This window comes from Furipterus horrens, unplaced genomic scaffold, assembly GCF_987537825.1.
Source record: "Furipterus horrens unplaced genomic scaffold, mFurHor1.1.pri manual_scaffold_21, whole genome shotgun sequence".
NCBI lineage: Eukaryota > Metazoa > Chordata > Mammalia > Chiroptera > Furipteridae > Furipterus > Furipterus horrens.
The window spans coordinates 239,661-264,777 of NW_028327191.1; the positions used below are offsets into that span (position 1 = coordinate 239,661).

Below are 25,117 nucleotides of genomic sequence, written 5' to 3' on the forward strand. Positions count from 1 at the left end.
ACAGCCGGAGGGTCGTGACCTGGCCAAAACCTGGAAACAAGCCAAAGGTCCCAACAGAGGAGAGACACATGCTGCTATCTGATAGGGTCACCACGCAGCAGTGACAGACGTCACACGGAGGCCACTCAGAAACTTGGAGATTGGGCAAAACCAACAGCAGAGAAAACATGATCCCTTTCACAGACGTCTCCACAGAGCAGCATGAAGCCCACACTCCAGAGACACAGAGGGCCCGAGCCACCTCCCAGTCCAGGGAGGGGCCTCGGCAGAGCCCACGATCTGCGCCTGCCCACTCTGATGGGGGCTCCGCGACCCCCAGCACTGTCCGCCCAGGCCCCCACATCCTGCCCTGCACCCTCCCCGCACACACACCAAGTGGGCTTCCTATAGCGGCTCCATGGGGGCTGATCCCGCTGGACCCCCCCCCCCACTCTCAGTTAAAACTTTGTGGTCTTTTGTGGAGCCCCAGGTGCCGCTGGGGAGGACAGCACAGGCAGGCTACACGCTGCACCGTGTCTGGGGGGCACGTGGCCAGGAAGGGGCAAGCATGGATGAGGGGAGCTCTGACAGAACACAGCCACGCCAAAGGCCCAGGGGGTGCTGGCGACACTGCAGAGAGGACAGACAGGAGAAGCCCGGAGGGAGAGGGTCCAGGATGACCCCTGGCTGGGGGACCTGGCGCTGGGCAACTGCTAAGACAGGAAAAGGAGAGGTGGCCAGGCCAGGAAGAAGTTCCCGGGCTCCTCTTTGAGGCCCACTCTGCCCCCAGCAGAGCCACAGCCCTGAGCTCCCCGCCCCACGCTCCAGGCCAGCAGGCCCTCTGCACCTGCCAACGCCTCACTCAGAGGCACCTGTTGAACGGGCCGTGGCTGGGTGCATGGCCCCCTTGGTGCACACCAGCCACGGCCTGTGCTGGATGACACTCCTAAAACCCCCGCTGGTAGGTCTCCCCAGGGACAGCTCCTCCCTGCAGCCCACCCGAAGCCCCTGCCCCGAAGGCCTATCCCAGACCAGGCCCTGGGGAAAGGACTTGTCTTTCCCCCTCAGCCTGCAGCTTAGTCAGCAGGGACCTTCGAAGGCGGAGGGAACCAGCGAAGCTTCAAGCTAGCAGGACAAACGGGGAAGTCTGGAGCCTGCGGGCAGCGGGGCTGCCACAGCCCATCCTGCTGGAGCTGCGGGGCTGCGGGGCTTCCCCAAGTGGGGGGAGAGTGTCTTTTGCGACGGCAAAATTGACAGCGTGATGCAAAGAGCAGCGTTTACGCACAAGCAGATCTTTCTGAACGCCAGGTACAGCGCAGCCGAGGAGAGGGCCCTGGCACCAACCAGCACAGTGCGAAGCCCCGGCCCCCATGGGTGCAGGAGAACAGTCACGGTCCCAGGTCTGCTTGTCCTCCGGACAGCGTGCCCTGAGGGTCACTCCCAGGCCACTCAGCCTTCCGGGGGCTGGATGCAAAAGGAACTCGTTGGCCGCGGCGGAGACGAGACACCCTAGGTGAACTCACCAGCACATCAGCACAAAGGTACAAGGACGCCGTCCGGGAGCCAACCAGGTGGGAGCCCGGGAGACGGGGACCTGGAGCACCCCGGCTCAGGGGTTACTCGTAGGGAACGCTCGTGCGCGCCCAAGGAGGGGCGCAAACGCCACGGCCCCGGGCGCGAGGTGCTGGGTGGAAGCCCCGGATGGCCGATCTCGGCGGATGGCCTCGGGTCGGGGTTCCGGCTGGGGAGCCCAGCGCGAGGTCCCGGGTGGTCGGTCCCAGGTGGGGGCCCCGGGTGGCCCGCAGGTGCGCGCGGGAACAAAGCGGCCGGCCGAGTGGCGGCGTACCTGGGCACGCAGCTGGGGCTGGAGCCGTCCACCTCCCAGGTAGCGAACAGGTTCATAGGCACCGGTGTGTTGAGCGCAGCGGGCGGGCCGGCCAGGCCCAGACGGCCCCGCTCGGCCATGGCGCCGGCCCCCCGCTCCTCGGCGGCCTGGGGCTGCGGCCGGGCCGCGGACGCGCGGCGGCGGCGGGCGGCGGGCGGGCCGGGCGCGCGGAGGGCGGCGGCGCGGTCACATGGCGGCTGGGCAGCTGGGACTGCCGGGCGGGAGGCGGACAGGCCCGCGGGCGGCGACGATGCTGCCGCCCCGCCCCGCCCCGCCCCGCCCCGCGCGCCCCCGCCGGCGCGCTCGCGCCGCGCGTCCCCCGGCTCCGACCGCGCCGCCGCCGCCGATTGGCTGGGCGGGCACGCGCTCACCACCTCAGGCCCAATTACGGCCCGCGGAGCGCTCGCCGGAAGTGAGACAAGCGCCCGCCCTTCCCGCCGGCGCCGCGCGAAGCCTTCCTGCCCGCAGCCCACGGGAGCGTGCACCCGCGCCTGCGCACAGGCCCCGCCCCACGCGGCCCGCCCCGCCCCTGGGAGGGCCGGGGAGGGGTCCGGCGTGACTCGGCCCGCCTACCAGGCTGCTCACCGGCATGCTAACCTCTTCCCACGTCCGCGACCCCCCGGGAACACTCGTCCCCACGCACCAACTCGAGCTTCTTGCGCGTCTTCAGCGTCTCCCAGCGCCCATGCAGTGTCCCCTGGGGCCATTCTGCTCCCTGATTTGTCACCAGCAAAGATTCGTGATACAGTCTTTGCTACAAGGCAGCCGGGCTGCTGCTCTGCTGACTGCCTGCTGAGCAGCCCCGCACCGAGGAACAGACAAGAGTCGCACAGAGTAACTGTGCCGTTCGCTCAGCTTTGATGGAGTGCTGGCTCACTCAGCGCAGAACACCGACGTGCATTAATCCCGCACGCACACTTCAACGGTGAGAGAGAATCACAACACGCAAGCACACAGCGATCGACGGGGGATAACGAACCTGAGTCCCAGAGTCTCAGTCTGCAGGTCCGGAGACACACGGTGGGCGACGGAGTCATCAGCATCTTGCAAGGAAGGATCTCCCGAGCCAGGGGGGCAGCAGGGCGGGCGAAGCCCTCCGTCCAGCAGGGCAGAGCCTCTGGCGGCCAATGCCAAGGAAGGGCAGTGGGGCGTGGAGCAGCGCTCTGGCGTGCGGAGCTCGGCTGTCTCAGCTGTGGTATGGAACCTGCCTCAGTCATAGCTGGAAGGTGGTGTACTCCTCCCTTCTGGGTCTTTTCAATAAATGTCTTGGCGGCCCCTGAGTGGAATTTCCCCCAGGAGCCCATCTGTGGCTGGGCTTGCTCGGCAGACATGGCCGTTCTGACCAGGTGTGCAGATATCTCAGGTGTGTCCCCTTGCCAGGTGTGAATGCTCTGACTTTGGTAGTTTCCCTCCTGAACCACAGTGTCAGGGCTGACTGGCAGCCGTCTTGGCTGACATGAGTGACTCCGCTTTGCTTTATATACTTTATGCTATCTCAACCAGACCAACGCCATTTTATTGGTCCTGCTCTCCACCCTAGTCCCTGTGTCTCCTGCATGAACCCCCTAGGCCACAGGGCCTGGTGGACGGCAGGGGAACACACTGCAGCAGGGACACCAGTTTCCAAAGGGGTCTCCACTTACTGGGGCCCTGGGACACCCCTCAAACTCAGTGTGTGGAGTTGAAATCCCCCCGGGCATGTCCTCTTTCTGCCCGAGCCTCCTTATTGTCCAGCTACACCTTTTCTGCGTTTTCCACACTAGACAATGGAGAACCAATGTCCAGGGCAGGAGCAGCTCCTGACCCTCGGCTTGAAGTGAATCCGGGGACCCAGGCTTGTAGGGAGGCAATGGGCAGAGCTGCCCACTAGGCCCACAGGGCGGGGAAGGCGAGGAAAGGCCCTAGGAAAGGACATCCAGGTTTGGGGCCCAGGGGTCCCTTCCCCCCATCCTTTTGGCAGTGGTTCTGGTCGGTCACCAGATGCTGAGAGTTAGAAACAGCTTTTCTGGCACCTCTTCTGTTTCTTTGTATCCACAGTGCGACACAGATGCTTCTCTCTCTGGTTCCCAGTGTGTCCTGTCGTCTAGAATCAGTTTTACTGAAACAAGTCAAATCAGCTTCCTCCCACTGCCTCCAGGTTCACACCCCAGAGCCCCTGGAAGCCCTTTCTCCTGCAAAGGACCCCGCAGGCCTCCAGCTGCAACTCCGTATCTGGAGTGAAAACAGCTGTGGCTGCTGACAGCCAGGGGTGCACAGTGGAGAGAACAAGAGAATCTGTGTTCCCGCTGTTGGGTGGTGCTCCCGACAGTGGGAGGGTCTGTTCTGCTCGGCCAGCTGACCGGGTGTTGTCTTACATGGCCGCTCCTGCCACTGGCACCTGTGGTCTCATACCTATGAGATGGGGGTGTTCAGAGAGCGGGAGCAGTCCCTGGTGAGGACAGGCTGCCTTTGGTGACAACAGGAGACAGACACCGTTGACCTCAGCATTTGGCACGCAGCAGTGCGGGACAGCGCAAGGCGGTCAGATGAATGGCTGCCTGACACTGGGTCTGTGTGCCCCAGCATGTCACCCTGGCAGTGAGTCCAGCTGGGGGTCAAATGAGGAAATGCGGGGTGACTAAGCCAAGCCCTGGGGGGCTTGACACCAGCTGCCGGCTGGCCACCGTGCAGCTGGGCCCTTCCTGGGCGTGACAGCCGTGTCCCATCCCCATCTCACAGTTGAGGAAATTGAGGCACAGGAGATTAGGCAACTGCTAAGGAGAGGAGCCAGGGTGGGGGCCCACACAGCCTGGCCCAGAGGCCTCCCCCCCATATCACCACAGTAGTGAAGATGCTTAAATCCTTGGGCGAGGCAGGGACGCAGACACAGAGACACTGTGCACACTGCCCGTGACTCTGTGTCCATTAGCTTTTTCAGGTGGGACCTGTGGACACCAGAATGTCAGTGGTGACGAGCCTGGGCCCTTCTCTCTTTTCGAAATATCTGCAGTGGACAGACACCGCTTTGATGATCGCCATTGCTTTTTTGGCCAGAAACTCTTATTTGCATCGCCACCCTATGTACTTGAAAATGACTGTGTTCATCTTCCTCCAGTTGACTGTGGGTCCCAGGATGATGCTGTTACAGTGGGGAGGACGCCCCTCCCGGTGAGCCTGGCATGGGGTGACACACACCCCTGAATGTGTGGGGCATACCTGGTCTTTCTGGTGGCTGTGTCTTTAGAACTGGAGCTTACTTCATCAGGAGCCTCCCTGGATGACAGGGAGGCTGGGTGTGGTTGGGATGGAAGCCAGAGAAGAGTGTCATACAGAGCCCTGGGGTCCTAGGAGGGTACCCTGAAAACCTCTGCTGAGGACCTGACCGCGTACCACCTGCCTGTCTCATTTCTAAATGAATTAAAGCCTCAGATTTCCCAGGGGTGCAGTAAGACTCCGGCTGTGTGAAAGCCCCAACTTCTGGGGGACGAGGTCCAGGCTTGCAGCCCCCTTCCCTGTGGGCCCACGCATTGTTGCTGGGGGTCCCTCCATTGGCAGGTAGGTGCTCTGGCAACTCATTGGTCTCTTCAGCTGAGTTAAGGGGATATCCCCAGGCATGGGGAGGGTGCTGCGGCACATGGCAGGCCTGGCCACCGCAGGCAGGAAGTGGGCCCTGGGAACGCAAGGCCACACCAGGGTGCAGGGACCGCGACAGCCCTTCCATGCTCAGCAGACTCACGCACAAAGAGCCGGCGGGAGACGGCCCGCTGGCACTGACCTGGGGAGGCTTGCGTGCTCCTGGGCACAGTTGTCACCCTCTCAGTGGCTCCAGCTGGGCAGGTGAGTGGCCGGGGCCTCCGGTAGAGCCCAGACACCTTTCAGTTGGCTGGGTGGCTCCCATCTGCTGTAGCCCAGCCCAGCCCATAGCTCTCTGGGGTGCCTTCTTTTCCTTCCAGGAGCAGGCAGCAGAAGCTGCCCTGCCCTGGGTGGACAAGTCCCTGCCCAGTCCATGCTCCTGGCAGATGGACACAGCCTCAGAAACCCCTGGATGTGGTCTGGATCGCACCTGCTCCCTGGGGCTGGGCCACCGTCACTGAGGGAGGGGCAGAAACTCCCCGCACAGCAGGCGCAGTGCATCACGGGCAGCGGCCACGGAGGCAGTCCTCTTCCAGGAACAGAACAGGTGACCAGGAATCCCGGCGCCCTCCCAGCGCAGGGCAGGTGCACAGGAAACGACCAGAGCAGGAGGCTGACTGCCGAGCACCAGACCCCAGGGCCTGTCAGAGACGCCCTTGCAGGTGGAAGAGGAATGTGAGCCTTTGGTGTGAGACATGCACGGGTGGAGGGACTCGCCTTGAGGGCACCGCCAGCAACCCGTCTGCTGCCGCAGAACATAGGGTCAGCGATCCGCAGGCACCTGGCTGCCCTGCACACCTGCCCAGCCTGGCCTAGCACCTGTGCGGCAGGAATCAAAGCTGTCGGGCGTCTGCCTGGGCGCCCTGCTCAGCGGCTGGTGCACACAGACGGCCACTAACCATGGCTGCTGACAGCAGCTGCAGGAGCTGCCCAGGGAAATAGTCCAGGTGACCCTCAGAGAGCTGAGTCACAAGGTCCAAACATTTGGCCTTTTGTTCCTTTAATAAATTATGACGAAGCCAGTTTTACACCCTGGGAACCCAGGAAAGGACAGCAGGCACAGTTCTTGCCCCCAAAGAGCCTACATCCTCCTGGGGAGACCGTTGGAACCAGTCAGCCAGTGAGCCCATGTGCGAACGCACACCCCCACACACCATTGTACTTCCAGGCAATGGAAGTATAAACCAGGTGTCGTCACTGAGACTGGGAAGATAGTGACTGAGCTGAGGACTGAGGACAGCGAGGAGCCAGCCGCGGGAAAGAACAGTGCTGGCCCAGGACCCCGGGCTTGGCTTGCGCTCTGGAGGGGTAAAATATCCCCCAAGAGTCTGGGTCGGGCCTGCTCTCAGCCTGGTGTGCACTCAAATTCATATTCCCATGGGGTCTCGGAGACCCTGAGCCGGGTTCCTAGTAAGGAGGGCTCTGGCCGCTGGTGGGAGCAGCAGCAATCCTCCTGGGTGCCCCGTTCACCGCAGACTGTGGGGGACCCACAGAGAAAGGTACCATTAGAGGAAGCAAGCCAGCATGGGCCAAAGGTTAGGAAATCAACCATGAAGGCTGTCAGAACTGGAGTTATTGCCACGGACAAAAACAGAAGCAGGTTCAAAGTAAACATGAACAGGAATCGTACAAAAACCAAGAGCAAGCAGATTTCGAAAACCAAAACCAAAGACAACCTCTATAAACAAAGAAATCAGAGTTGTAAGGTTTAGTGGATGGGTTAAAAAAACACATTAGATGCAGCTGAAGACAGAACCAGTGAAGTGGAAGGCAAGCCTGGAGAAATTACCAGATTGCAGCACTAACAGAAAATGTGAGAGGTCAAAAATGTGGAGGCAGGTGCTCACCGTTCTGGAACAAAAGAACACAGACCATGGGGGAGGCCAGTTCACAAAGTTGTTCAGCCCTAGAGCAGAGCATTCTGAGCCAGTGAGCAGAGTACACAGCACGTGTGGAGGTCCCCCGGCCAGCAGTGGCCCGCCCCGGGGGCGCAGAGCCAGCGGGAATGAGAACGTGGACAATGGGTGAAGAGGGGTGCCAGGCAGAGCACACCCGCACAGTCAGGGCCTCTGCTCCCATTCTGCACGTGCTGTGGCTTCCCACCTGCCTCCAAGGCAGGAAGAGGGAGGCATGGATGGAGATGCACATGGGACAGGTCCTAGAGGAAGAATCAGCAGACTGGCAGGTAGCGGGGTGATGAGTGTGGGGGTGTGCGACGGAGAAGGTGTGCTGTCCACTGTAAGGAATGATGCGGAGATGAACAGTGAGAGGCTGAGGCCGGGTGAGGCGTGCCGTCCCCAGAAGGCAGGTGACGATGTTATTAACAGGCGTATTGATAAAATAATGCTGATAGATAAAGAGAGTAGTGTGTTGGGAAAGTCCTTCTAGGAAACACCTGGCACCACCCACTGAGGGCGGGTGTTGGGGGGACCTGGACAGTCAGTACCCTGGGAGAAGGGAACAGCATGGAGGGGCCTTGTCTTCACAGCCAGGACCTGCACAGGGCCTGGCCAGCATGGGAGGCTGCCCCGCCTGGAAGCCCGGAGACAAGGGAGCTGTGCTTCCTGAGGCCCCACAGGTAACAGAAGTGGTCAGTGCACATCTGTTGAATGAAGGAGGAAGATGTCACCAAGGACACTCGGAGCCAGAAGCGTGGCCCCATCATTTGCATCACTGGCAGGCAATTAATCACATGCAAGGTGAAATTCTGTTTAGGGCAGCTGAAGAAAACAAAATACTTGAGGACAGATGCAAAAAGTTAGAAAATGTTAAAAGTCCTACTTAGATTTCCTCAGCTCTTTACCCTGTACCTGAACTGTGATCTACGCCAAAGTGCTGATTGGGAAAGAGTCAGATGACGTCTCTCAGGCATTTGTGGAAATCTGACTGTGCACGTGCTGGCCAGGATGCTTTTGCAACAGAAGAGTGAGGAAGGACCACAGTCACTGTAAGGGTGGCAGGATGGGTGTCCCTATGAGCAGGTCACCAGGACAAGCTGAGGGCACGTGGTGAAAGGGCATCTCAACCATTAGGGAAAAGATGGATTACTGAAAAATGGTGTTGGGACAGTGGATGAGATCTTTTAAAAAATCCTCACCTGAGGACACGCCCACTGATTCCAGAAAGAAAGAAAGGGAAGGAGAGAGGGAGAGACATTGATCAGCCGCCTCCCGCACACACCCCGATCGTGGATCGAACCCACCACCCTTGGGTGCACAGGGACAATCCTCAAACCAACTGAGCCACCCGGTCAGGACAACTGATTAGGTTTTTTTTTTTTTTTTCACTAAATCTTTACTTCACTCCTTACACCAAAATAAATTCCAGATGGAGTAGTAATTTCATCATGAAATATGAAACTATAAAATCTCTAAAATATTGGGAAAATAGTTTATTATCTTGGAATGAGAAAAGCTTCTATAAACAAGCCACAAACTGGGGGGAAAATTGCCACAGACATATCGAAAGACTAATTTTTAACACATTAAGAGCTACAAGTCAGTGACAAAAAAAGGACCTGCCAGAGACTCTGCAAAAGACATGACCCCCCATTTCACATCCACTATTAAAAATTAAATTATGTGAATTTACAACCAAATAAATAAACTGTATGAAAAGTAAAGGTAATAAACACACACACACACACACACACACACACACACACACACACACACCCTGGCTGGTGTGGCTCAGTGGATGGAGCACTGGCCTGTGACTCCAAAGGTCACCAGTTCGATTCCCAGTCAGGGCATATGCCCAGGTTGTGGGCCAGGTCCCCAGTTGGGGGCATGTGAGGGGCAACCACACATGGATGTTTTTTTCCCTCTTTCTCCTTCCTTCCCCCTCTCTCTGAAAATAAATTTAAAAAATCTTTTTAAAATAAATAAATAAATAAATAAATAAATAAATGCTCGGCCCCCTTCATAATAGCTTCAGGACAGCGTGACGGGCTGTGCCCTGCAGGTCCTCCCATCTGTGGTGTCTGCACGGGGCCACTCGCCCTCTTCCCAGCTCCACACTTGGGGACGGGCACCGGAGGCTGGAGGCTAGCCCAGGTGGGAGCACTCGCACCCCGGAAATTGGCAAACAAAGCATGGCTTGATTTATCATCCTGTTTATCAACAGACCCAGGGGCCTCCTCGCACAAATACTTGGCTCCCAGACTCCTGCCGCCTGCCAGGAACCCGGCAGTGCCACAAGTCTTAGAGTTCCTGGATGTTCATCCGCTGCAAACAAATCCATTCATAGTTGGGAAATTATTTTTTAAAAAGCATTAAACACAGTTGTAGACCCTCCATTTCCTGGAACAAAAGACAAAGTTTCTGAGATAGGGAAGGGTGGAGGGCAGCATTGTTGTTCATTTCAAGTCAGCCTCTGGGGACAGCACCCTCCCTCTCTCTGGCCCTGAGCCCCTCCCAGAGGTACAGTTGCATCCAATTGCACAACTTCCAATCCCCACCAGAGCTGGATTCTGCTCTTCAAGGCCCCAGGTGATGTCACATGGGCTGGGAGCCCGCAGAGCTAGGCGGGCACCCCTATGCTCTGCCACCCCAGACTCTGGGTCTGCACAGGCAGCGGCTTCTGTCTGGTCACCAGGTCTACCACCAGGTTGTCCTAAGTTTGGGTCAGACAGTGGCTTAGCCATGTTTCTGCGTGTGTCTGTGAAGGTGGTCCCCCCACCCCCGCCCCGGTGGGTCAGCACTGGCGTTGCTGGGCTCAGTAAAGCAGACTGCCCACCCCACCCCCCATGTGGTGGGCCTTATTCAATTAGTCAAAGGCCCGAAGGGAACAAAGGGGTGGAGGAATGATCCCCTTTCCCCGTCTCCCTGTTGAGCTGGGACATCTCATCTTGTCTTCTGCCCCCGCACTGGGGCCCAAGCCCTCGGCTCCCAGTTCTCAGACCTTCAGACTCAGATGGAATCATGCACCAGGCCCCCTGGCCTCCAGCTGGAAGGGGGCGGATCGTGGGGCCTCTCAGCCTCCAGTCACGAGAGGAATTTCCTGAACCGAAGGCCCTTCCACGTGTTCGTCCTGCCGGGGGCTCTCGGGAGAGGCCTGACCGCTGCCAGGAGCTCGGGAGGCTGATGCTACAGGTCAGCTGGAAGGGTCCACAGGTGACCACCTGAGATGCCGCCCTGAGTCCTCTCACTGGTGACATGGTGACCGCAGGGCCTCTCACCTGGCTGGTCCTGAGGTCAGCCGTGGTGACGGCCGCACAGCCTGTTGGAGCTGGTGCCCGGAAGCACATGTGAAGTCAGCGGTGTCATTATCACTGTCACCACAGGAGAAGGGCATTATCCTAACCGGTATTCCAGTGTCTCACAAGATGGCCATGAACTCAGTCACACAGTGTCCCTGCCAGAATGTAAGGAGGGGTCAGTAGCCCAGAATGGGTGTGGGGGCGTGGCCCCGCCTCAAGCCCGATTGCAGGAAGCCAAGTCTGAGCCTCCTGGGCACAAAATACCAACAAGAACCCCAGATGGATGACACAGTAAAAAATGAAAAGCACCAGAAATGGAAGAAGGTCCTCCGGGCTCGAGAAAACTCCCTGAGTCAAGGAAACCACGGGGAGAGCCAGGCTGTCCATGCGCCTGGACGTGTTTTAAACATTCCTACGGCACACGGGCCGAAAATCACTGACACAGACTAATACAGACTGACTGCAGACCTCACGGCTGGCATGCGCCCTGCACATGCCCAGCGCAGGTGAGGCTCAGGTGCGGCTCCTCGAGGGCTGGGACCCGGGGCAGCCCTCTGCTGGGCCTCAGATCCTGCAGGTGAAATTAGCAACGTCAACAGGCGTGTGGGAAAAGGTGTGTGTGTGACATTTCCAGTAGCAAAATGTAGGGAAAGGCGTATCTAGCAACATAAGACAGGTGGGTGAGCCACGCACACGCACCCCGGGGAGCACAGACCATGATGGCTGGTACCCAGCTGGGTGTTGCCAGCACAGGGGAGAGCAGCCGCGCTTACCAGGCCTTGGTGAGCCCTGAGAACAGGGGCACCTTTGCATTTAATTTAATACTCCTTTGTGTTTCTTCCCGGGAAATAGTGTCACAATGAGCCAGTGCCTGAGTTAGGTGTTGGAAAGTAAAGAAAACAGCAAGCCCCTGACACAGAAGGCGGCAGAAGATGCTCACGTGTAAGTGGCAATGGCAGACACCAGCGGCCGCAGCACCAGGAGCCACTGTTCAAGCTCCGCGCCATCCAGATGAACAGAGAAATGGTTTCTGGTTATCCTGGGGGCAGAAGGAAAAATAGGGTAAAGTCAGAGTAGAAATCAGTGAACTAGAAAAACAGAAAAACAATCAAGAAAATCAGTAAACCAAATATGGTTCTTTGAGAAGGTCAGGAAAACTGATAAATCTCTAGGCTGATCAGAAAAAAGAAAAGACAGAAGACAAAAATGACCAACGTCAGGCACAAGAGTGTGAGAGGGACAGGAGAAACATTCTGGGCCTGCCTTTGGGTGGTGATGGTTTCATGGATGTAAATACTCATTAAACTTATCAGATAACCTTAGGGTCTGAGAAGGATTCAAAAGGGAAACTCACAAATTACAGGTTTTAATCGGTGCAGTTATCATGTGTCCAGCCTCTATAAAGTTGTTCAAACAAAACCACAAAATTATTGTTAGGAGAAAATTTAAAAGACCCCAATAAAAGGCAAGGAAAAAAAAATAATAAAGGCCAGGCAGAGGTATCAGAAGGGTCACAAAAGATGGAGTTCAAGGCTTGCCTGGGAGGGACCCTGGTGACAACCAGACTTTCTGTTTGGGACCTGAAAGGCAAGGCCCTCTAGGGGAGAAGACAGTGCCCTGCCAAGCCCGAAGCAGCTGACATCCGGCCACCTGGCTGTGACCAGGAGTGAGCCCACCCTGTTCCATTGACAGAAGGAAATAAGTTCTCTCTGAAGAATATGACGCCTCCAGAGCCTCCCTGTTTTCCTCACCATGGTCACATTCAGCCAAGGTTCCCAGGGGTGCCAGGAAACAGGATCATGTAAATGGGGAATAAACAGTACATGTAACTCCATGGGGCACCCGGTTGTGCCATTACTGGAAAGAGCCTCTAAAATGCAATAGGTATGTTCCAGAACATAAATGCAAAACATGTGAAAGAATACTGGAAAAGAGGGTTTGAAAGCCGATGACACAGGCAGAGAGGACCAGAGAAACTGCGAGCAGCAGGCAGAAAACACCCAGGTGGAGGCTCAGAGGGAAAAAGAAGAAAAAATATAGAGGACGCGGCCGTTTGGGATGCGGTAACAACCAAATACAGGCGCACTTGAAATCCCAGAGAACAGGGCGGGAGACAGCTGTGCAGAAGCCACAGGGGAATTTAATTAGCTTAAGTGTTGGGCTGGCCAAAAAGTTCGTTTAGTTTTTTCCGTAGGGTGGCTCTAGTACGGCTTAGCCGTCTTTAACTTCATTCGAAACAATTGTTAGAGTGTATTGTGGCAGCTGTTATATCAGCGTGCATTTTTAAAAACTTATCAGAATTGGTGAATTTTTGTGCAGCCATTTTAATATTGAAGCTGGAAGGAGGTATGCAACATTTTAGGTACAGTATGCTGTATTGTTTCAGGAAAGGTAAAAACGCAACTGAAACGCAAAAAAAAAAAAAAAAAAAGATTCCTGCCATGTATGGAGAAGGTGCTGTGACTCACTGAATGTGTCAGAAGTGGTTTGTGACGTTTCTCTGTACTATCGATTTGGCCAAACAGTTCTTTGCTGTGGGGCATCTTACCCATTGGAAGGTGTTTAGCAGCCCCCCTGGCCTCTCCCCATGAGAAGCCGATAGCGGGAGAGAGCCCACATACTCAAGATACCCAAATCAATAAACTTATTGATGAAAATGAAAGATGTGTCTTTTATTTTTAAAAGTGTAACGGACTTTTTGGTCAACCCAATAAAAGAAAATCACCTAGGAACATCTTGGCCAAACTGCTGAAAATAAAAGTTTTAAAGACATCCAGGAAAAAATGGTACATTATCTTCAAAGTGCAACAAAAAGATACAAAGTACTTTTTGGACAGAAATGATGGAAGCAAGAGACAGTGGAATGAGGTCCTTAAAGTGCTCAAGACAGGGACTGCCAGCCTCCGGTTGCACACCCGGCACTGGCAGTGCACGCCCGTCCTGCCCCATCCCGGGTCGCCCCGCCGCTCCCACCAGCGCCCCCACCTGCGGAGGCAGCCGGGGAGCTTGACCGCCGCACACTCCGGATGCTGGTCAAGCGGAGCACCCCTCTCCCATCGTCCCCGCCTCAGGGGCCCCTCCTGGCACTGTGGCTTTCTGTTGCTCCCCTAGCCAGGGCCGCAAGGGCGGGCTCCCTCTTTCGGCGCCCCGTCTCCAGTGTGGCTCCCCGGCGCTCCCCTCAGGGCCAACAGAGTCGACCACCCACTTTTCTCCCCCGGGATGGGGGGCAGAACGGCCTCTCTGCTCCCCCAGACGCCCTGCAGAGGCCGAATCCGCCTCCGAGCGGCCCGCGTCGCTGTGGGGGTGCTGCCCCGGCCCGGTGCGCTCCTTGAGTTTCCTGCTTTCTTTTAGAATGTTCTTGACTGTGGTAGAGTATCTCTTCCAGGCGACTTTAGGGTCAGCTCATCAAGTGTTCTGGAAATCTCATCGTCACGTGATGGGGATTAAACCGGCTACAACTGAACTGTGGAGAATTTATGTATTTACAACTTTGCCATTTTCTGATTTAGTTTGCGCTCCTGTCAAAAACGGACTCTTGCACATTTCTTTTAAGGGTCGCTCCCGGGGGCCTCATGGGAGCTGGGGCGTCTGTGACTGGCACGCGTGGTCGGGGGGCGGGACACAAGTGTGATGATCAGAGCAGCTCAGCCGGTTAGAGCTCGCCCGTCGGCTAAGGCCGCTGGTTTGATTCCCAGTCGTGGCCAATGAGTGCAACGAGAAATCAGTTTCTCTCCCTCTTCCTTCCTCCCTTCGTTTCTCTCTAAAATCAATACATATGTTTAAAAAAACAAAGAAGACTAAGGATGCTAGGCCGACCTGACTCCTGCCCGCGTCTCTACTACTTAAAAAAAATGTGACTGTCACGGGCGGTGGGAGTCCCGTGGGAACAACGGAAGCGGGGGCGCATGGAGATGCCAAGGCACGATAGGAACAGGTCTGGGCGTCGGGAAGAGCCGGGGGGCTCAGCCGTTACCGCCGAGGGAGGGTGCGAGGTCTGGGAGTCTTCGCTTTGCACCAGTCCAAGTGAACCGCTTCTCAACCCCGCCCTGGGCCCCGCCCCCAGATCCCGGGCCAGTCACAGGCCGCGCTCACCGCTCCACGCTCCTCATGCCACGCCCACCAGTCTGACACCCGCCTCCGGACTCCGGCGACAGCTCCCGGACCAGTGACAGGTCGCGCTTGCCGCTTTAGGCTCCACGGGCCCCCGCCCACCAGCTTGGCCCCGCCTCCCGACTCCGTCCACAGCTCCTGGACCAGTCACAGGCCGCGCTCACCGCTTCAAGCTCCTCAGGCCACGCCCATCACTCCGGCTCCACCCCGCCCCCGCCCACAGCTCCCAATCCAGACACAGGCCTCACTCCTACTCCGGGTCAGCCCCGCAAGCCCCGCCCCTCGTTCAGAAGCTCTCGCGCGGCCCGTGAGGCCTACCGGTTCGTGGTGCCGGCCTTCTGTTGTCCTGCCGGTGCTCGGAGCTCGCGGGTTCGAGTCGTCGCGTCTCCGCTTTGGCCCCGGTGCCTGTCTCCATCCCGCAGGCGCAGACGTGGCTGGCGGTGCGGCGAATCTGCCGCTGCGAATCGGCGGGCGCAGCGGCGGCGGCGGCGAGGCCTCGCGAGAGTCCGGGCGCGGGTGCGGCGGCGGGGCAGGCGGCGCGGCGGGCAGAGCTACCGGAGCGGCGGGCCTGGCCCGCGGAGCCGCCGACATGACGGGCCGCGTGTGCCGCGGCTGCGGCGGCACGGACATCGAGCTGGATGCGGCGCGCGGCGACGCCGTGTGCACCGGCTGCGGCTCGGTGCTCGAGGACAATATTATCGTGTCCGAGGTGCAGTTCGTGGAGAGTAGCGGCGGCGGCTCGTCGGCCGTGGGCCAGTTCGTGTCGCTGGACGGTGCGTCCCGGACCGGGGATGGGGCTGCGGCCGGTGCCGGGGGAGCCGCGAGCTCTGCGCACTCGACCTCGAGGTCGTAACGGAATTTCCTACCGGGGGATGGCGACGTGCAGCGGCTGCGGGCCGGGGCAGGGACCGGAGATCGCGACCCGTCCATCCCCGGGACCACCGCGCGGCCACGGTGGCCTCCGGGTTACGTGGTGGGACTGGTGCACGTTCGGCTTCGGGGACCCGCCGCGAGGGCCGCTGTGCAGTCGCCCTCCTGCCGCCGGCCCCGCCCCAGCGGTGCCGCGGAGCGGAGTCCGGGACGCGGGCCGGAGCGTCCGCCACCTCGGGGACGGCGTGTGTCCCCGCCAGTGCCTCGGTGGTTCGCCCAGCAGGTGGCGCCGCCAGCGCTGGGTGTGCGGCTGGGCAGCGTCCGCGCGGACCGGGCCACCGAGAGTCCGAGGACACTTCGGACGGTCGCCAGTTCGGGTGTCGCGAACAGGGCTGCGGACCGCGTCGTGCGCGGGTCCCTGTGTGGGTGGACGTTCCCTCTTCTTCGGGTGGTTCCGCGGTGAGGTCTCGGGGCCGCGGGGTCACGGGGCAGCCGCCCCTGCTCTAGGCGCCCGCGCTCCCAGCTCCGTGATGGGGGCGCACGGTGGCGGGCCGTGGGGCCGCGTTTCCCCCGTGCCGTGGTGCTGAGCAGCCCCGCAGCCCCTGCCCAGCGGCTGCCCGCGTCCTCCGCTCGGGCGCTGTGTGCAGTGTTGGTTCTGCGGCTGTTGAGTGTTGAGCGGCCTTGCCACGGTCTAGTGACACCTCCTTTGTTGGCTCCGCGGTTGGAAGAGAAATCTCACCTTTTGACGGAAAGTTTTACATTTGGATGCAGTCCCGTGGATCGTTTTTTTTTTCTTTCATACCTTGTACTTTTTGTGCACATCCCGGCCCCACGTTACCGAGCTTTCCTTCTAAAACTTTTATTCTTCTATGTTTTGCACTTGGATCTATGACCATTGAAAAATTCATTTTTATTTATTGATTTGAGGAAGAGAGAGAGAGAGACATCAATTTGTTGTTCCACTCACGGGTGCATTTCTTGGTTGACTCCTGTGTGCGCCCTGATGGGGATGAACCTGCAACCTTTGCTCTTGGGGGACAGACACCCACTGAGCCACCCAGCCAGGGACACTCGGACCACTTAGAGTTTACTTTACACCGGGCATGATGTGCAGGTGGAAGCTCATTTCTGTAGGAGGACGGCCAGTCCCAGCACCCTTTGCTGTGGGACTGGCCTTTCTGGACTTGCCTCTGCCTTTTTGGCGGTTTGGTGTTTTTCCTGTGCTGTTTCTTCCAGTCTGTGGACATGGTTAGGTCTCCTCTGCTGCCTCGTCGGCGTTTGTAGCTTTCAGCATGGAGCTCCTGAGCATTCCTTAGGTATGTGTCTAAGGTCCACGCAGAGCTCTTTAAATGATATTTTTATAAACTTCATTTCAGCCCTGGCTGGCGTGGCTCAGTGGACTGTGTAGCGGCCTGAGAACCAAAGGGTCACCGGTTCAATTCCCGGTCAGGGCGCAGGCCTGGGTTGCGGGACAGGTCCCTAGTTGGAGGCAACCACACACTGATGTTGCCCTCCCTCTCTTTCTCCCTCCTTTCCCCTCTCTCTAAAAGTAAATAAAATCTTTAAAATTTCTTTTTCATTTCAAGTTTTTTCATTGCCAGTGGATAGAGATATGGTTGATTTCTGTTGTTGACACACTGAACTTATTGTAGGCTTTTTTATAGATTCCTTGGGGTCTTCTATGTGGACAGTCACATAGTCTACAAGTAGGGGCGGTTTGATTTCTTCCTTCTGTTCCCCTTGGGGCCGTAGGGCCGACTGTGTGCCCTCTTCTCATCTGGCAGCTTCGCTCCCCACTCAGCCTCCTGTCAGCTGGGGCTTTGGTGCCTGTCGCTTATCTTTCGAGTTGGGGACGTTCCCTTCTACTCCCAGTTTGCTGAGGGTTGATTGTGAGTGGGTGTTGCTTTTTCTGTGTCATCTGATAAAGTTGTAAGTTCTTCCTCTTTAGTGTGTCGGTGCGGCTGACCTGCCTCGCGTTCCCGGGGCATGAATGTGCAGCTGGATTCGAGTGGCCAGTATTTTGTTGAGGACGACTATGTTGATGTTCATACGGATATTGGCCTGTAGTTTCCTTGGAACGCCTTAGGTTCTGATGATGTCAAGGCTGTGCGCCTCCTGGGAGGGCTTGTGAAATGCTCCTGCTCTTCTGTTTTCTGGCAGGTCGTGTGGAATCGGTGTTCTTTGTTCCTTGACTGTCTGGTAGAGTGCACAGGGTAGCCACCTGGGCCTGGAGGTTTCTTGGTCAGAAGGGTTTTAACTACAGAGTCTGTTTTTTCTGAGTTGTAGGTGTAGTTACGTTTAGCCACCTCTGCCGCCTGGGTGAGTTTGTCGTTTGGAGATTTGGTCCCGTCGATCCGAGTTGCTGCGTCTCCGCAGGTGGAGGTGCTGGCACTGTTCTCCTTCTGTCCTGCTGGGGCTGCAGCGACAGCCCTTTCTCCGCGCAGATGCTGCTGTCATCTGTGTTCTATCTTCTTTCCTTTGTCTCTTCTGCTACGAGTTTATCAACTTCATTGCTCTTTTCAAAGCACAGGCTTTGGGTTGCGTTGATTTTTCTCTTCTCTCCTCCTCCCCGCATGTCTTTGCCCTCTTCCTGGATGGCTCCCAGGGTCGTCTCCTGGGGCTGCGGAAATGAGTCCAGCACTCCCTGTGGCTTGTCACATATGGCCAGACTCTTCCCACAGGTCAGGCAGGACATGGATGCCTGTTGGGATGAGGGTAACAGCCCCAGTGAGAACGAGCCCTGTGCTGAGTGTACCCTGCGACCCGAGCTGGTGCCTGTCCACACTGGGCAGACCGGAGGCTGGCACCCAGGGGTGCATTCCCAGGGAGCCCTCGCCCTTGCGCAGCAACGTCGGTCCCACAGCCATGTGAGCACAGGCTCGGGGTGGACACTGTTTGCTGGTGTGATTGAAAGGCGGCGTGGGGCTGCCTCTCCAGCTCGGGCTGGCTCTGCCCTGTGGGCTCTCTCTCAGGTGAGTGTGGCAGGGGTCCTGGGTTCTCAGTCCCCTGGGGACCCAGGGAGCCGGTGCCTGGACACAGAGGGGAGGGACGTTACCTGCCTTGCAGCAGCTCCTCTGTCCGCCAGGTAGGGTTCTCCCAGCCCGGCCTCCTCCCTTCCCCATCACCCCGTGGCCCCTGGAAGAGGTTCCCCGACCAGCAAGGGTGAGTCCGTGCTGGACGCACAGACAGCGCCTTGGTGAGGGTGGTGGTGAGGGTGGTGCTGGGGGCACCCAGACCGAGTCCTTCATCTGGTGAGGGGTGGACAGCTGAGGGAAAGGCAGTGGGCGGAGAGGGGTGGGTGCTGAAGACCGTGTGCCCAGCGAGGCCAGAATAGGAGGGGTGGGGCTGAGTGGCTGGGAGGGGCATGCCCTGTGTGGGTCAGCGGGGGAGGGCTTCCCTGCAGGCTGTGAGGGAGGGGCAGCCTGCTGGCTGGCAAGCTGAGGGCCTCAGGGCAGCAGCCCTTCACCTGTGCTCCCTCTGTGGTTGGTGACACCCCTGGGGGCAGGGGGAGCCCCACCCAGCACGGAGGCTTGCTTCCTGGGGACCCGCCTCTCCAGTGAGCGTCTGCCATGGTGTGCCCAGCCACAGTGTATCTGAGGGCGGGAGGTCTCAGGAGTGATGAAGCACTTCCACACACTTGTGATGGGTGCCCCCATGATTGGATGAGAAAGGGCTCCTTCCCTTGGATGGGGGTGCCCCAGCAAGGGGACTGCTCGCACCTGCTGGGGAAGGTCCTCCAGGCACGGGCCCCCACCTGTAGGGGCCTCTCCGGGCACAGCTAGCCTGGTGACTAGGGTCAGAGCAGGGCCTGGTGTTCCCAGAGTGTGGGAGGTTGTGCATCTGTCCTGTGGCCTCCGTCCTATTGGGCTCCTGGCTGAAGTCTGTCTGGAGGCCCATGGGTGAGGGCGGGATGTTTGCTCCCACAGCTGCCATGCCAGGGCTTCCACCGCCAGAATTTTAACCCTGCAGACATGCTTCAGTGGCTTAGCTACTCCTCAGTGGCAAGGGGCTGTGTCTGGGCTGTGTCCTCCGAGCTGGGACTCAGCGTCGCCCTGTGCAGTGTCTTTGGCTGCGGCGCCCCTGAAGTCCTCCCCGGAGTGTGTGCGAGTCTTTCTGGGGCACTGAGGCCTCTGGGCCCTGCCTGTCTCTTTCCATCTTGGGTGGGGTGTGTGCCCCCAGCACTCAGCGCACCCACCGCCAGGATCCCAGTGGAGTTGCTGGTCCCTCCCCTGCTGCCCACAAGGGGGCGGTCTTGGCCTGGCTGCACCAAAACCTGTGCCTTTTGCTTGTTAGTTCCAGCCTGTAATTTTTGGTCATAGGATCTTGTTATACAGAAAACTATGAAATATTCCGAAGTAGAGGGGATAGTGTGAACAGCACCTGAAGGGCAAGAATATCACGTTTGGGCAGAGATAATTCTGCGTCCTGGCCCTCGAGTGCTTTCCGGACTCAGTCTGCTGTAACCAAATCCCCAGTGCGTGTGTTTGTCTAACACAAGGTACCGGTCAATTTAGCGAGCAGGCCCTGCACCCCCAGCTGGACCCGGTGAGGCACTGTCACTGTCCTTGCCACGGGAACTTAGTCTGCAAGGGGATGGGAGCACGTGATGCACGGAGGCCATGTGGCGGGCAGGAGTGTGTGTGCACGCCTGTCCGCACACCTGTCTGCACACCTGTGTGCTGCGTGTGACTGCACATGTGTGTGCAGGGGGCGCAGGACTTAGGAGCCGGCTCCCAGAGCAGGTAGAACCAGAGCAGGCCCAGGAAGGGTGACGGGGCAACGGAGAAAACAGGGACAGACACACAGAAACAGGAAACAGGTCCCAGAAGTTCAAGGAGGGGTCAGTGGGGGAGGAGGGTGCTAGGGAGAGGGATGGAGGGGGGAGAGGGAGGGCAGAGGTGGCACGGTCGGGAGCTTAGGGTGGCGTCACCTCTTCGCGCTTTGTGGCTGTGGTGGTGGGAGCCAGGTTGGAGCAGACGGAGGAACGAGGAGATTGCATTTAACCTACCACTGGACACCTCCCCCCCCCCCAAATCCACGTCACATCTCAGCACATGACCTGTGTGTAAGCAGGAGTGGCTGGGAGGGAGGCCATTCTGTGGCCTGGTTCCTGGAAGGTGGGGTTCCAGGGGGTTATGCCATTCCACTGTCCTTTTTCTAGTGCAATGTTATTGTCATTTACCAACAGCACACACCCATTTAATTAGAACAGTAGGACGATTCTTCTTTCTAAAATTAAAGTTGGGGGTGCTGGAAACAAATAGGCCAAGGTGTGGCTGTCCTGGTCAGGTGACTGAGTGATTGTGGCCTTTGTCTGAAAGATTTCCAATACAAAAAGTGTAAAGCTTAGCAAAGCTAGCATCATCAGGAGTGGATGGGAGATGCCAGCCCTGACCTCAGCTGGCAGAGCTCAAAGGTGCGCACGAGGGAGGGCGCACAGCTGGCCCTGTTTGCCCTTGAAGATCCCGGGTCTGTGGTGGCCTGCTGGTGCCGCAAACTCACCTCCAGGCACTGCCACCTGCAGCTGGTGGAGGGCTCCGGCTCCGTGCAGCCACTACCAGGAGGTGGCGCTCCTCCCCCACAGGGTGGGCTGGCCCTGTGGCTGCTGAGACCAGAGGAAGCGCGAGGAGGCTCCGGGTGTCCCGCCTCAGGAGGCTGATGCTGCCTCCACTAGAGGGCAGGGTGCTGACCCCGCCAGGGTCTGGGTCCAGAAGCACCCATGGGCTGGCGGTGCAGATCTGTGCAGGGCTGCTCGCCTTGTTTGGGCTAATGGGTCTGATTTGTGTTTCTAGGTGCTGGCAAAACCCCAAACCTGGGTGGCGGCTTCCACGTGAACCTGGGAAAGGAGTCGAGAGCGCAGACCCTGCAGAATGGTATTTCCTGCCGTGAGGTGCTGGGCGAGGGTGGGTGTGGGGTGAGGGTGGACGCAGCCTCGCTTCCAGGGGCGGTTGTTTCGAGGGCAGCAGGGCCCCTCCCAGGCCTCCTGCAGCCTGCGCCAGGGCCACTGTGCAGCTGCGCTGTCTCGGTCAAGGCAGGCAGAGGCCCGGCGCAGCTGCACCACACCACGCTGGCGCCTGTGGCTCTTGTCCTGGGCCTGTGTTCCCCGCGGTGCTGGTCGTCTCCTTGTTGGGCCGTGAGAGTTCTTCACACGCGTCAGACCCAAGCCTTGCATTGGCTGCACGACTTGTGGGACGTGCCTGCCCTTCCGGGGCCTGCGCTTTGCTGATGCTGCTCCCCCCGGTGATCTTGCTGGACCCGGCCTACCTGGTCATCCCTCGTTGCTGTGCTTTCCGAGTCCCAGCTGAGAAACCTGGCCCGTCCAGTCCGGACCGCAGATGTGCGCTTCAGCCCCCGGCCCTTGCATGTGCATGTCCAGCTCTGCGTGTTGAGAGACCGTGTCTGCCCAGCAGGCTCTGCTTTGCTGGCTGTGGCTTTGTAGAAAGTGTGAGGCCAGGAAGCAAGAGACTCCCAGCCCTGGTCCTCATTCTTGACACTCCTCTGTTGACTGTTCAGAGGCTTGTGAATTCCCTTGTGAGATTCAGGGTCAGCTTGTCAGTTCCTGCAAAGCAGCAGCAGGGGTTCTGACTGGGGTGGGGCGGGAGCTGGTGCGGGTCTAGATCAGCTTCACTCGGGGGCATCGTCCTCTCAACAGGATGCCCCCTCCTGACTCCAGAACACAGGGCGTCTCTCCTCTCCTGAGCATATGTTTCTTGATTTCAGAGAGAGAGGAAGGGAGAGAGAGAAACATCAATGTGAGAGAGAAACTTGGATCAGTTGCCTCCCATACGGGCCCCAACCAGAGATCAAAGCTGCAACCTTTCGGTTACAGGACGATGCTCTGAACAGAGGGGCCACTTGCCGGGGCTGGCACTGCTGTCTGCGTTTCATTTTCAGCTGTTTGTTGTCAGTGTATAGATACGGGGCAGGTGTTCACATACTGACCTTATGCTGCCACCCCTGCCACACTCACTTATTATCATAGTTTTTAGTGGATTCCTGAGGATTTTCTACGTACAAGGTCATGACATCTGAAAATATATAGTGCGCCCTGGCTGGTGTGGCTCAGTGGACTGGGCGCGGCCTGCACACCAAAAGGTCACCGGTTTGATGCCCTGTCAGCGTGCAGGCCTGGGTTGTGGGCCAGGTCCCCCGTTGAGGGGTACAAGAGGAACCACACATGGATGTTTCTCTCCCTCTCTGTTTCCTTCCCTTTCTCTCTCTCTGAAAATAAATAAAATCTTTTTTTTAAAAAAGAAACTTGTATGAAAATAGCGCTTTTACTTCACTTCCCAAACTGAATGTGTTTTATTTAACCACCTTGCCTGGCCCTCCAGCGCCATGTTGAGGGGAGGGTCTTGTCCCTGATTTCAGGGGACAGCATCCAGTGTCTTGCCATGAAGCGTGAGGTTGGCTGTGGTAGCTCAGGCAGGGAGGCTTTCTGCCAGGGCCTTTCAGGTGTCGCTGTGCGGACGCTCTCAGGGACATTAGGGCACCAAAGAGCACCTCCTGAATCCGTGTGCCCCCCGCCCTGGCTCTGCTCCTGCACGCTGGGCACCTTCTCTGTGGCTCACAAGGACCTGCCCCCCTTCCCACTGCCCCTGGGGATGGGGCGGCGGAGCGACCCCCATGATAGGCCTGCCAGGCAGCAGACATGGGCTCCACGCTCACATCGGAACGCGTCCTCAGGGCTCCCTTAGGCCTTTTCCTGAGAGCTCAGGGTGCACTGGTGTTGGTGGCGCTTCCCTTATTCCGAGCCGGGTTGTGTGGTGGTTGGAGGTCACCCTCTGCAGGATCCCTGTTTTTGGAGAGACCACATGACACTCCCAGTCTGAGTTCTGGTCACTTTTTTTCTTCTTAATTGGAACCTTGGGGGTTTCCTCTCCACCCTTGGGGTTCTGAAATGCCATGCTCCCTTTCTGTTTGGGAGACATTTCTCAGAGAAATCTTTTTTTTTTAAAGATTTTATTTATTTATTTTCAGAGAGAGGGGAAGGGAAGAAGGAAGAGAAGGAGAGAAGCATCCATGTGATAGCAAAACGTTGATCAGTTGCCTCTCTCATGCCCCCAACCAGGGATGCTGCCTGCAACCCAGGAATCGAACTGGTGACAAAATTTTCTTTTTAAAATAATTTTTACTTAATTATTTTAGAGAGAGAAAGGGAGAGAGAGGAAGTAAAACATCACTTTGTTGTTCCACTCATCGATGCATCATTGGCTGGTTCTTGTCTGTGCCCTGACCGGGGATCGAACCCCCAACCTTGGCGCATCAGGACGACACTGCCCAGCTGAGCTGCCCGGGCAGGGCCTTTCTGGGGGATGTTTGTTTGCTGTTTTCTGGGTGTGGCGTGTGTGCAGTAAGGTCATGAGTGCGCTGACTGAGCATGAGCTGTGAGACGTGCTCCTGAGCTATGGCCTCGCCCACAGGTCGGCAGACACGCTCCTTGAGCCCAGACAGCCCCTGCTGCCTCTGCCACTGTGCCCTCTGCCTCAGATGCTGGCGTAGACTCCTGAGCATGTCCCTTGCGGGTGGTGGTGGGCTGGTGAGCGTTGTCGTCTTGGGGGATGCTTTTCCGTCTTGTTCATGCCCTTATGCGCCCGCTGGAGCCACAGAGCCGGGGCACTCAGGCCAGCGTCCTTGTGGTGGGCGCTCGGGTGCCCCGGGCTGGGTGACCGCCGTCGCCCTGCCATGTAGCCATCGGGAGGGCCCCCTCCTGTGAGTGCCTGCGTATCGTCTCCTGCACAAGTTCTTTAAACTGACTTTTTTCTTGCTGATCTGCCGGTACTCCATGTTTGGATTCAAATTCCTTGTTGGGTGCACATGTTTTGAATCATCCTCCCAGTCGATTGCTTGTCTTTTCACCTTTTAAATATTGTCTTTGGAGTTTTTAAGCTTAATGAGGTACCACTATCAGTTTTTCAAGCTTAGGATATTTTGTGACCTGTTTAAAAAATTCTGTGTCTTCCGACTTCCGGCCAAGATGGAGGCCTAGACTGACACACTGCGTCTCCTTCCACAACTAATAAAGAACACAACTACCTCAAAACTAGAGATAGCCAGAGTTCCAGAAAATCGAGCTGCATGGAAGTCCAACAAACAAAAATATAAAGAATACTCACCCAGACAGGTGCGACAGCTCTAGCTAAGACACAGAGGCAGACAAACACAGTAGCCTGTCAAGATGAGAAGACAGAGAAGTATGGCCCAAAGGAGGGAATGAATCAAGGTCCCAGTGGGAGAACTAAGCGACGAGGAGATAGCCAACCTAACAGATGCAGAGTTCAAAACACTGGTGATAACGATGCTCACAGGCTTGACAGACATGCTTCAGTATGGCAAACGCATAAGGGAAGAAGTGAAGGCTATGCTAAATGAAACGAAGGAAAATCCACACAAAACCAATTGTGAAGGGAAGGAAACCAGGGTTCAAATCAATGATTTGAATATAAGGAAGAAAAAAAACA

General features: G+C 57.6%; 2 protein-coding genes and 1 long non-coding RNA gene across 7 annotated transcripts in view; 2 read left to right on the forward strand and 1 right to left on the reverse strand.

Moving 5' to 3' along the window:
* The window catches only part of PACS2 (phosphofurin acidic cluster sorting protein 2), a 41,198-nt gene extending 39,208 nt beyond the window's left edge, over positions 1-1,990 (reverse strand). For both annotated transcript variants that reach the window (XM_090265570.1, XM_090265569.1), the window contains exon 1: positions 1,826-1,990. In XM_090265570.1, the coding sequence (XP_090121696.1) occupies positions 1,826-1,944 (119 nt within the window). In that variant the 5' untranslated portion in view covers positions 1,945-1,990. The remainder of the gene's footprint in view (positions 1-1,825) is intronic.
* LOC149990168 (uncharacterized) lies at positions 997-5,280 on the forward strand. Its single transcript, XR_016508896.1, has 2 exons — positions 997-1,550; positions 4,782-5,280. It is a non-coding gene; the product is annotated as an uncharacterized LOC149990168 (long non-coding RNA).
* A 9,758-nt stretch (positions 5,281-15,038) lies between these two features.
* BRF1 (BRF1 general transcription factor IIIB subunit) overlaps positions 15,039-25,117 on the forward strand; it is a 38,975-nt gene continuing 28,896 nt past the window's right edge. For 2 of the 4 annotated variants that reach the window (XM_090265528.1, XM_090265529.1), the window contains exons 1-2: positions 15,042-15,559; positions 21,449-21,529. In XM_090265528.1, the coding sequence (XP_090121654.1) occupies positions 15,376-15,559; positions 21,449-21,529 (265 nt within the window). In that variant the 5' untranslated portion in view covers positions 15,042-15,375. Of the gene's footprint in view, positions 15,560-21,448; positions 21,530-25,117 lie in introns of all 4 variants that reach the window. The other 2 variants (XM_090265530.1, XM_090265533.1) reach the window with 2 other exon arrangements.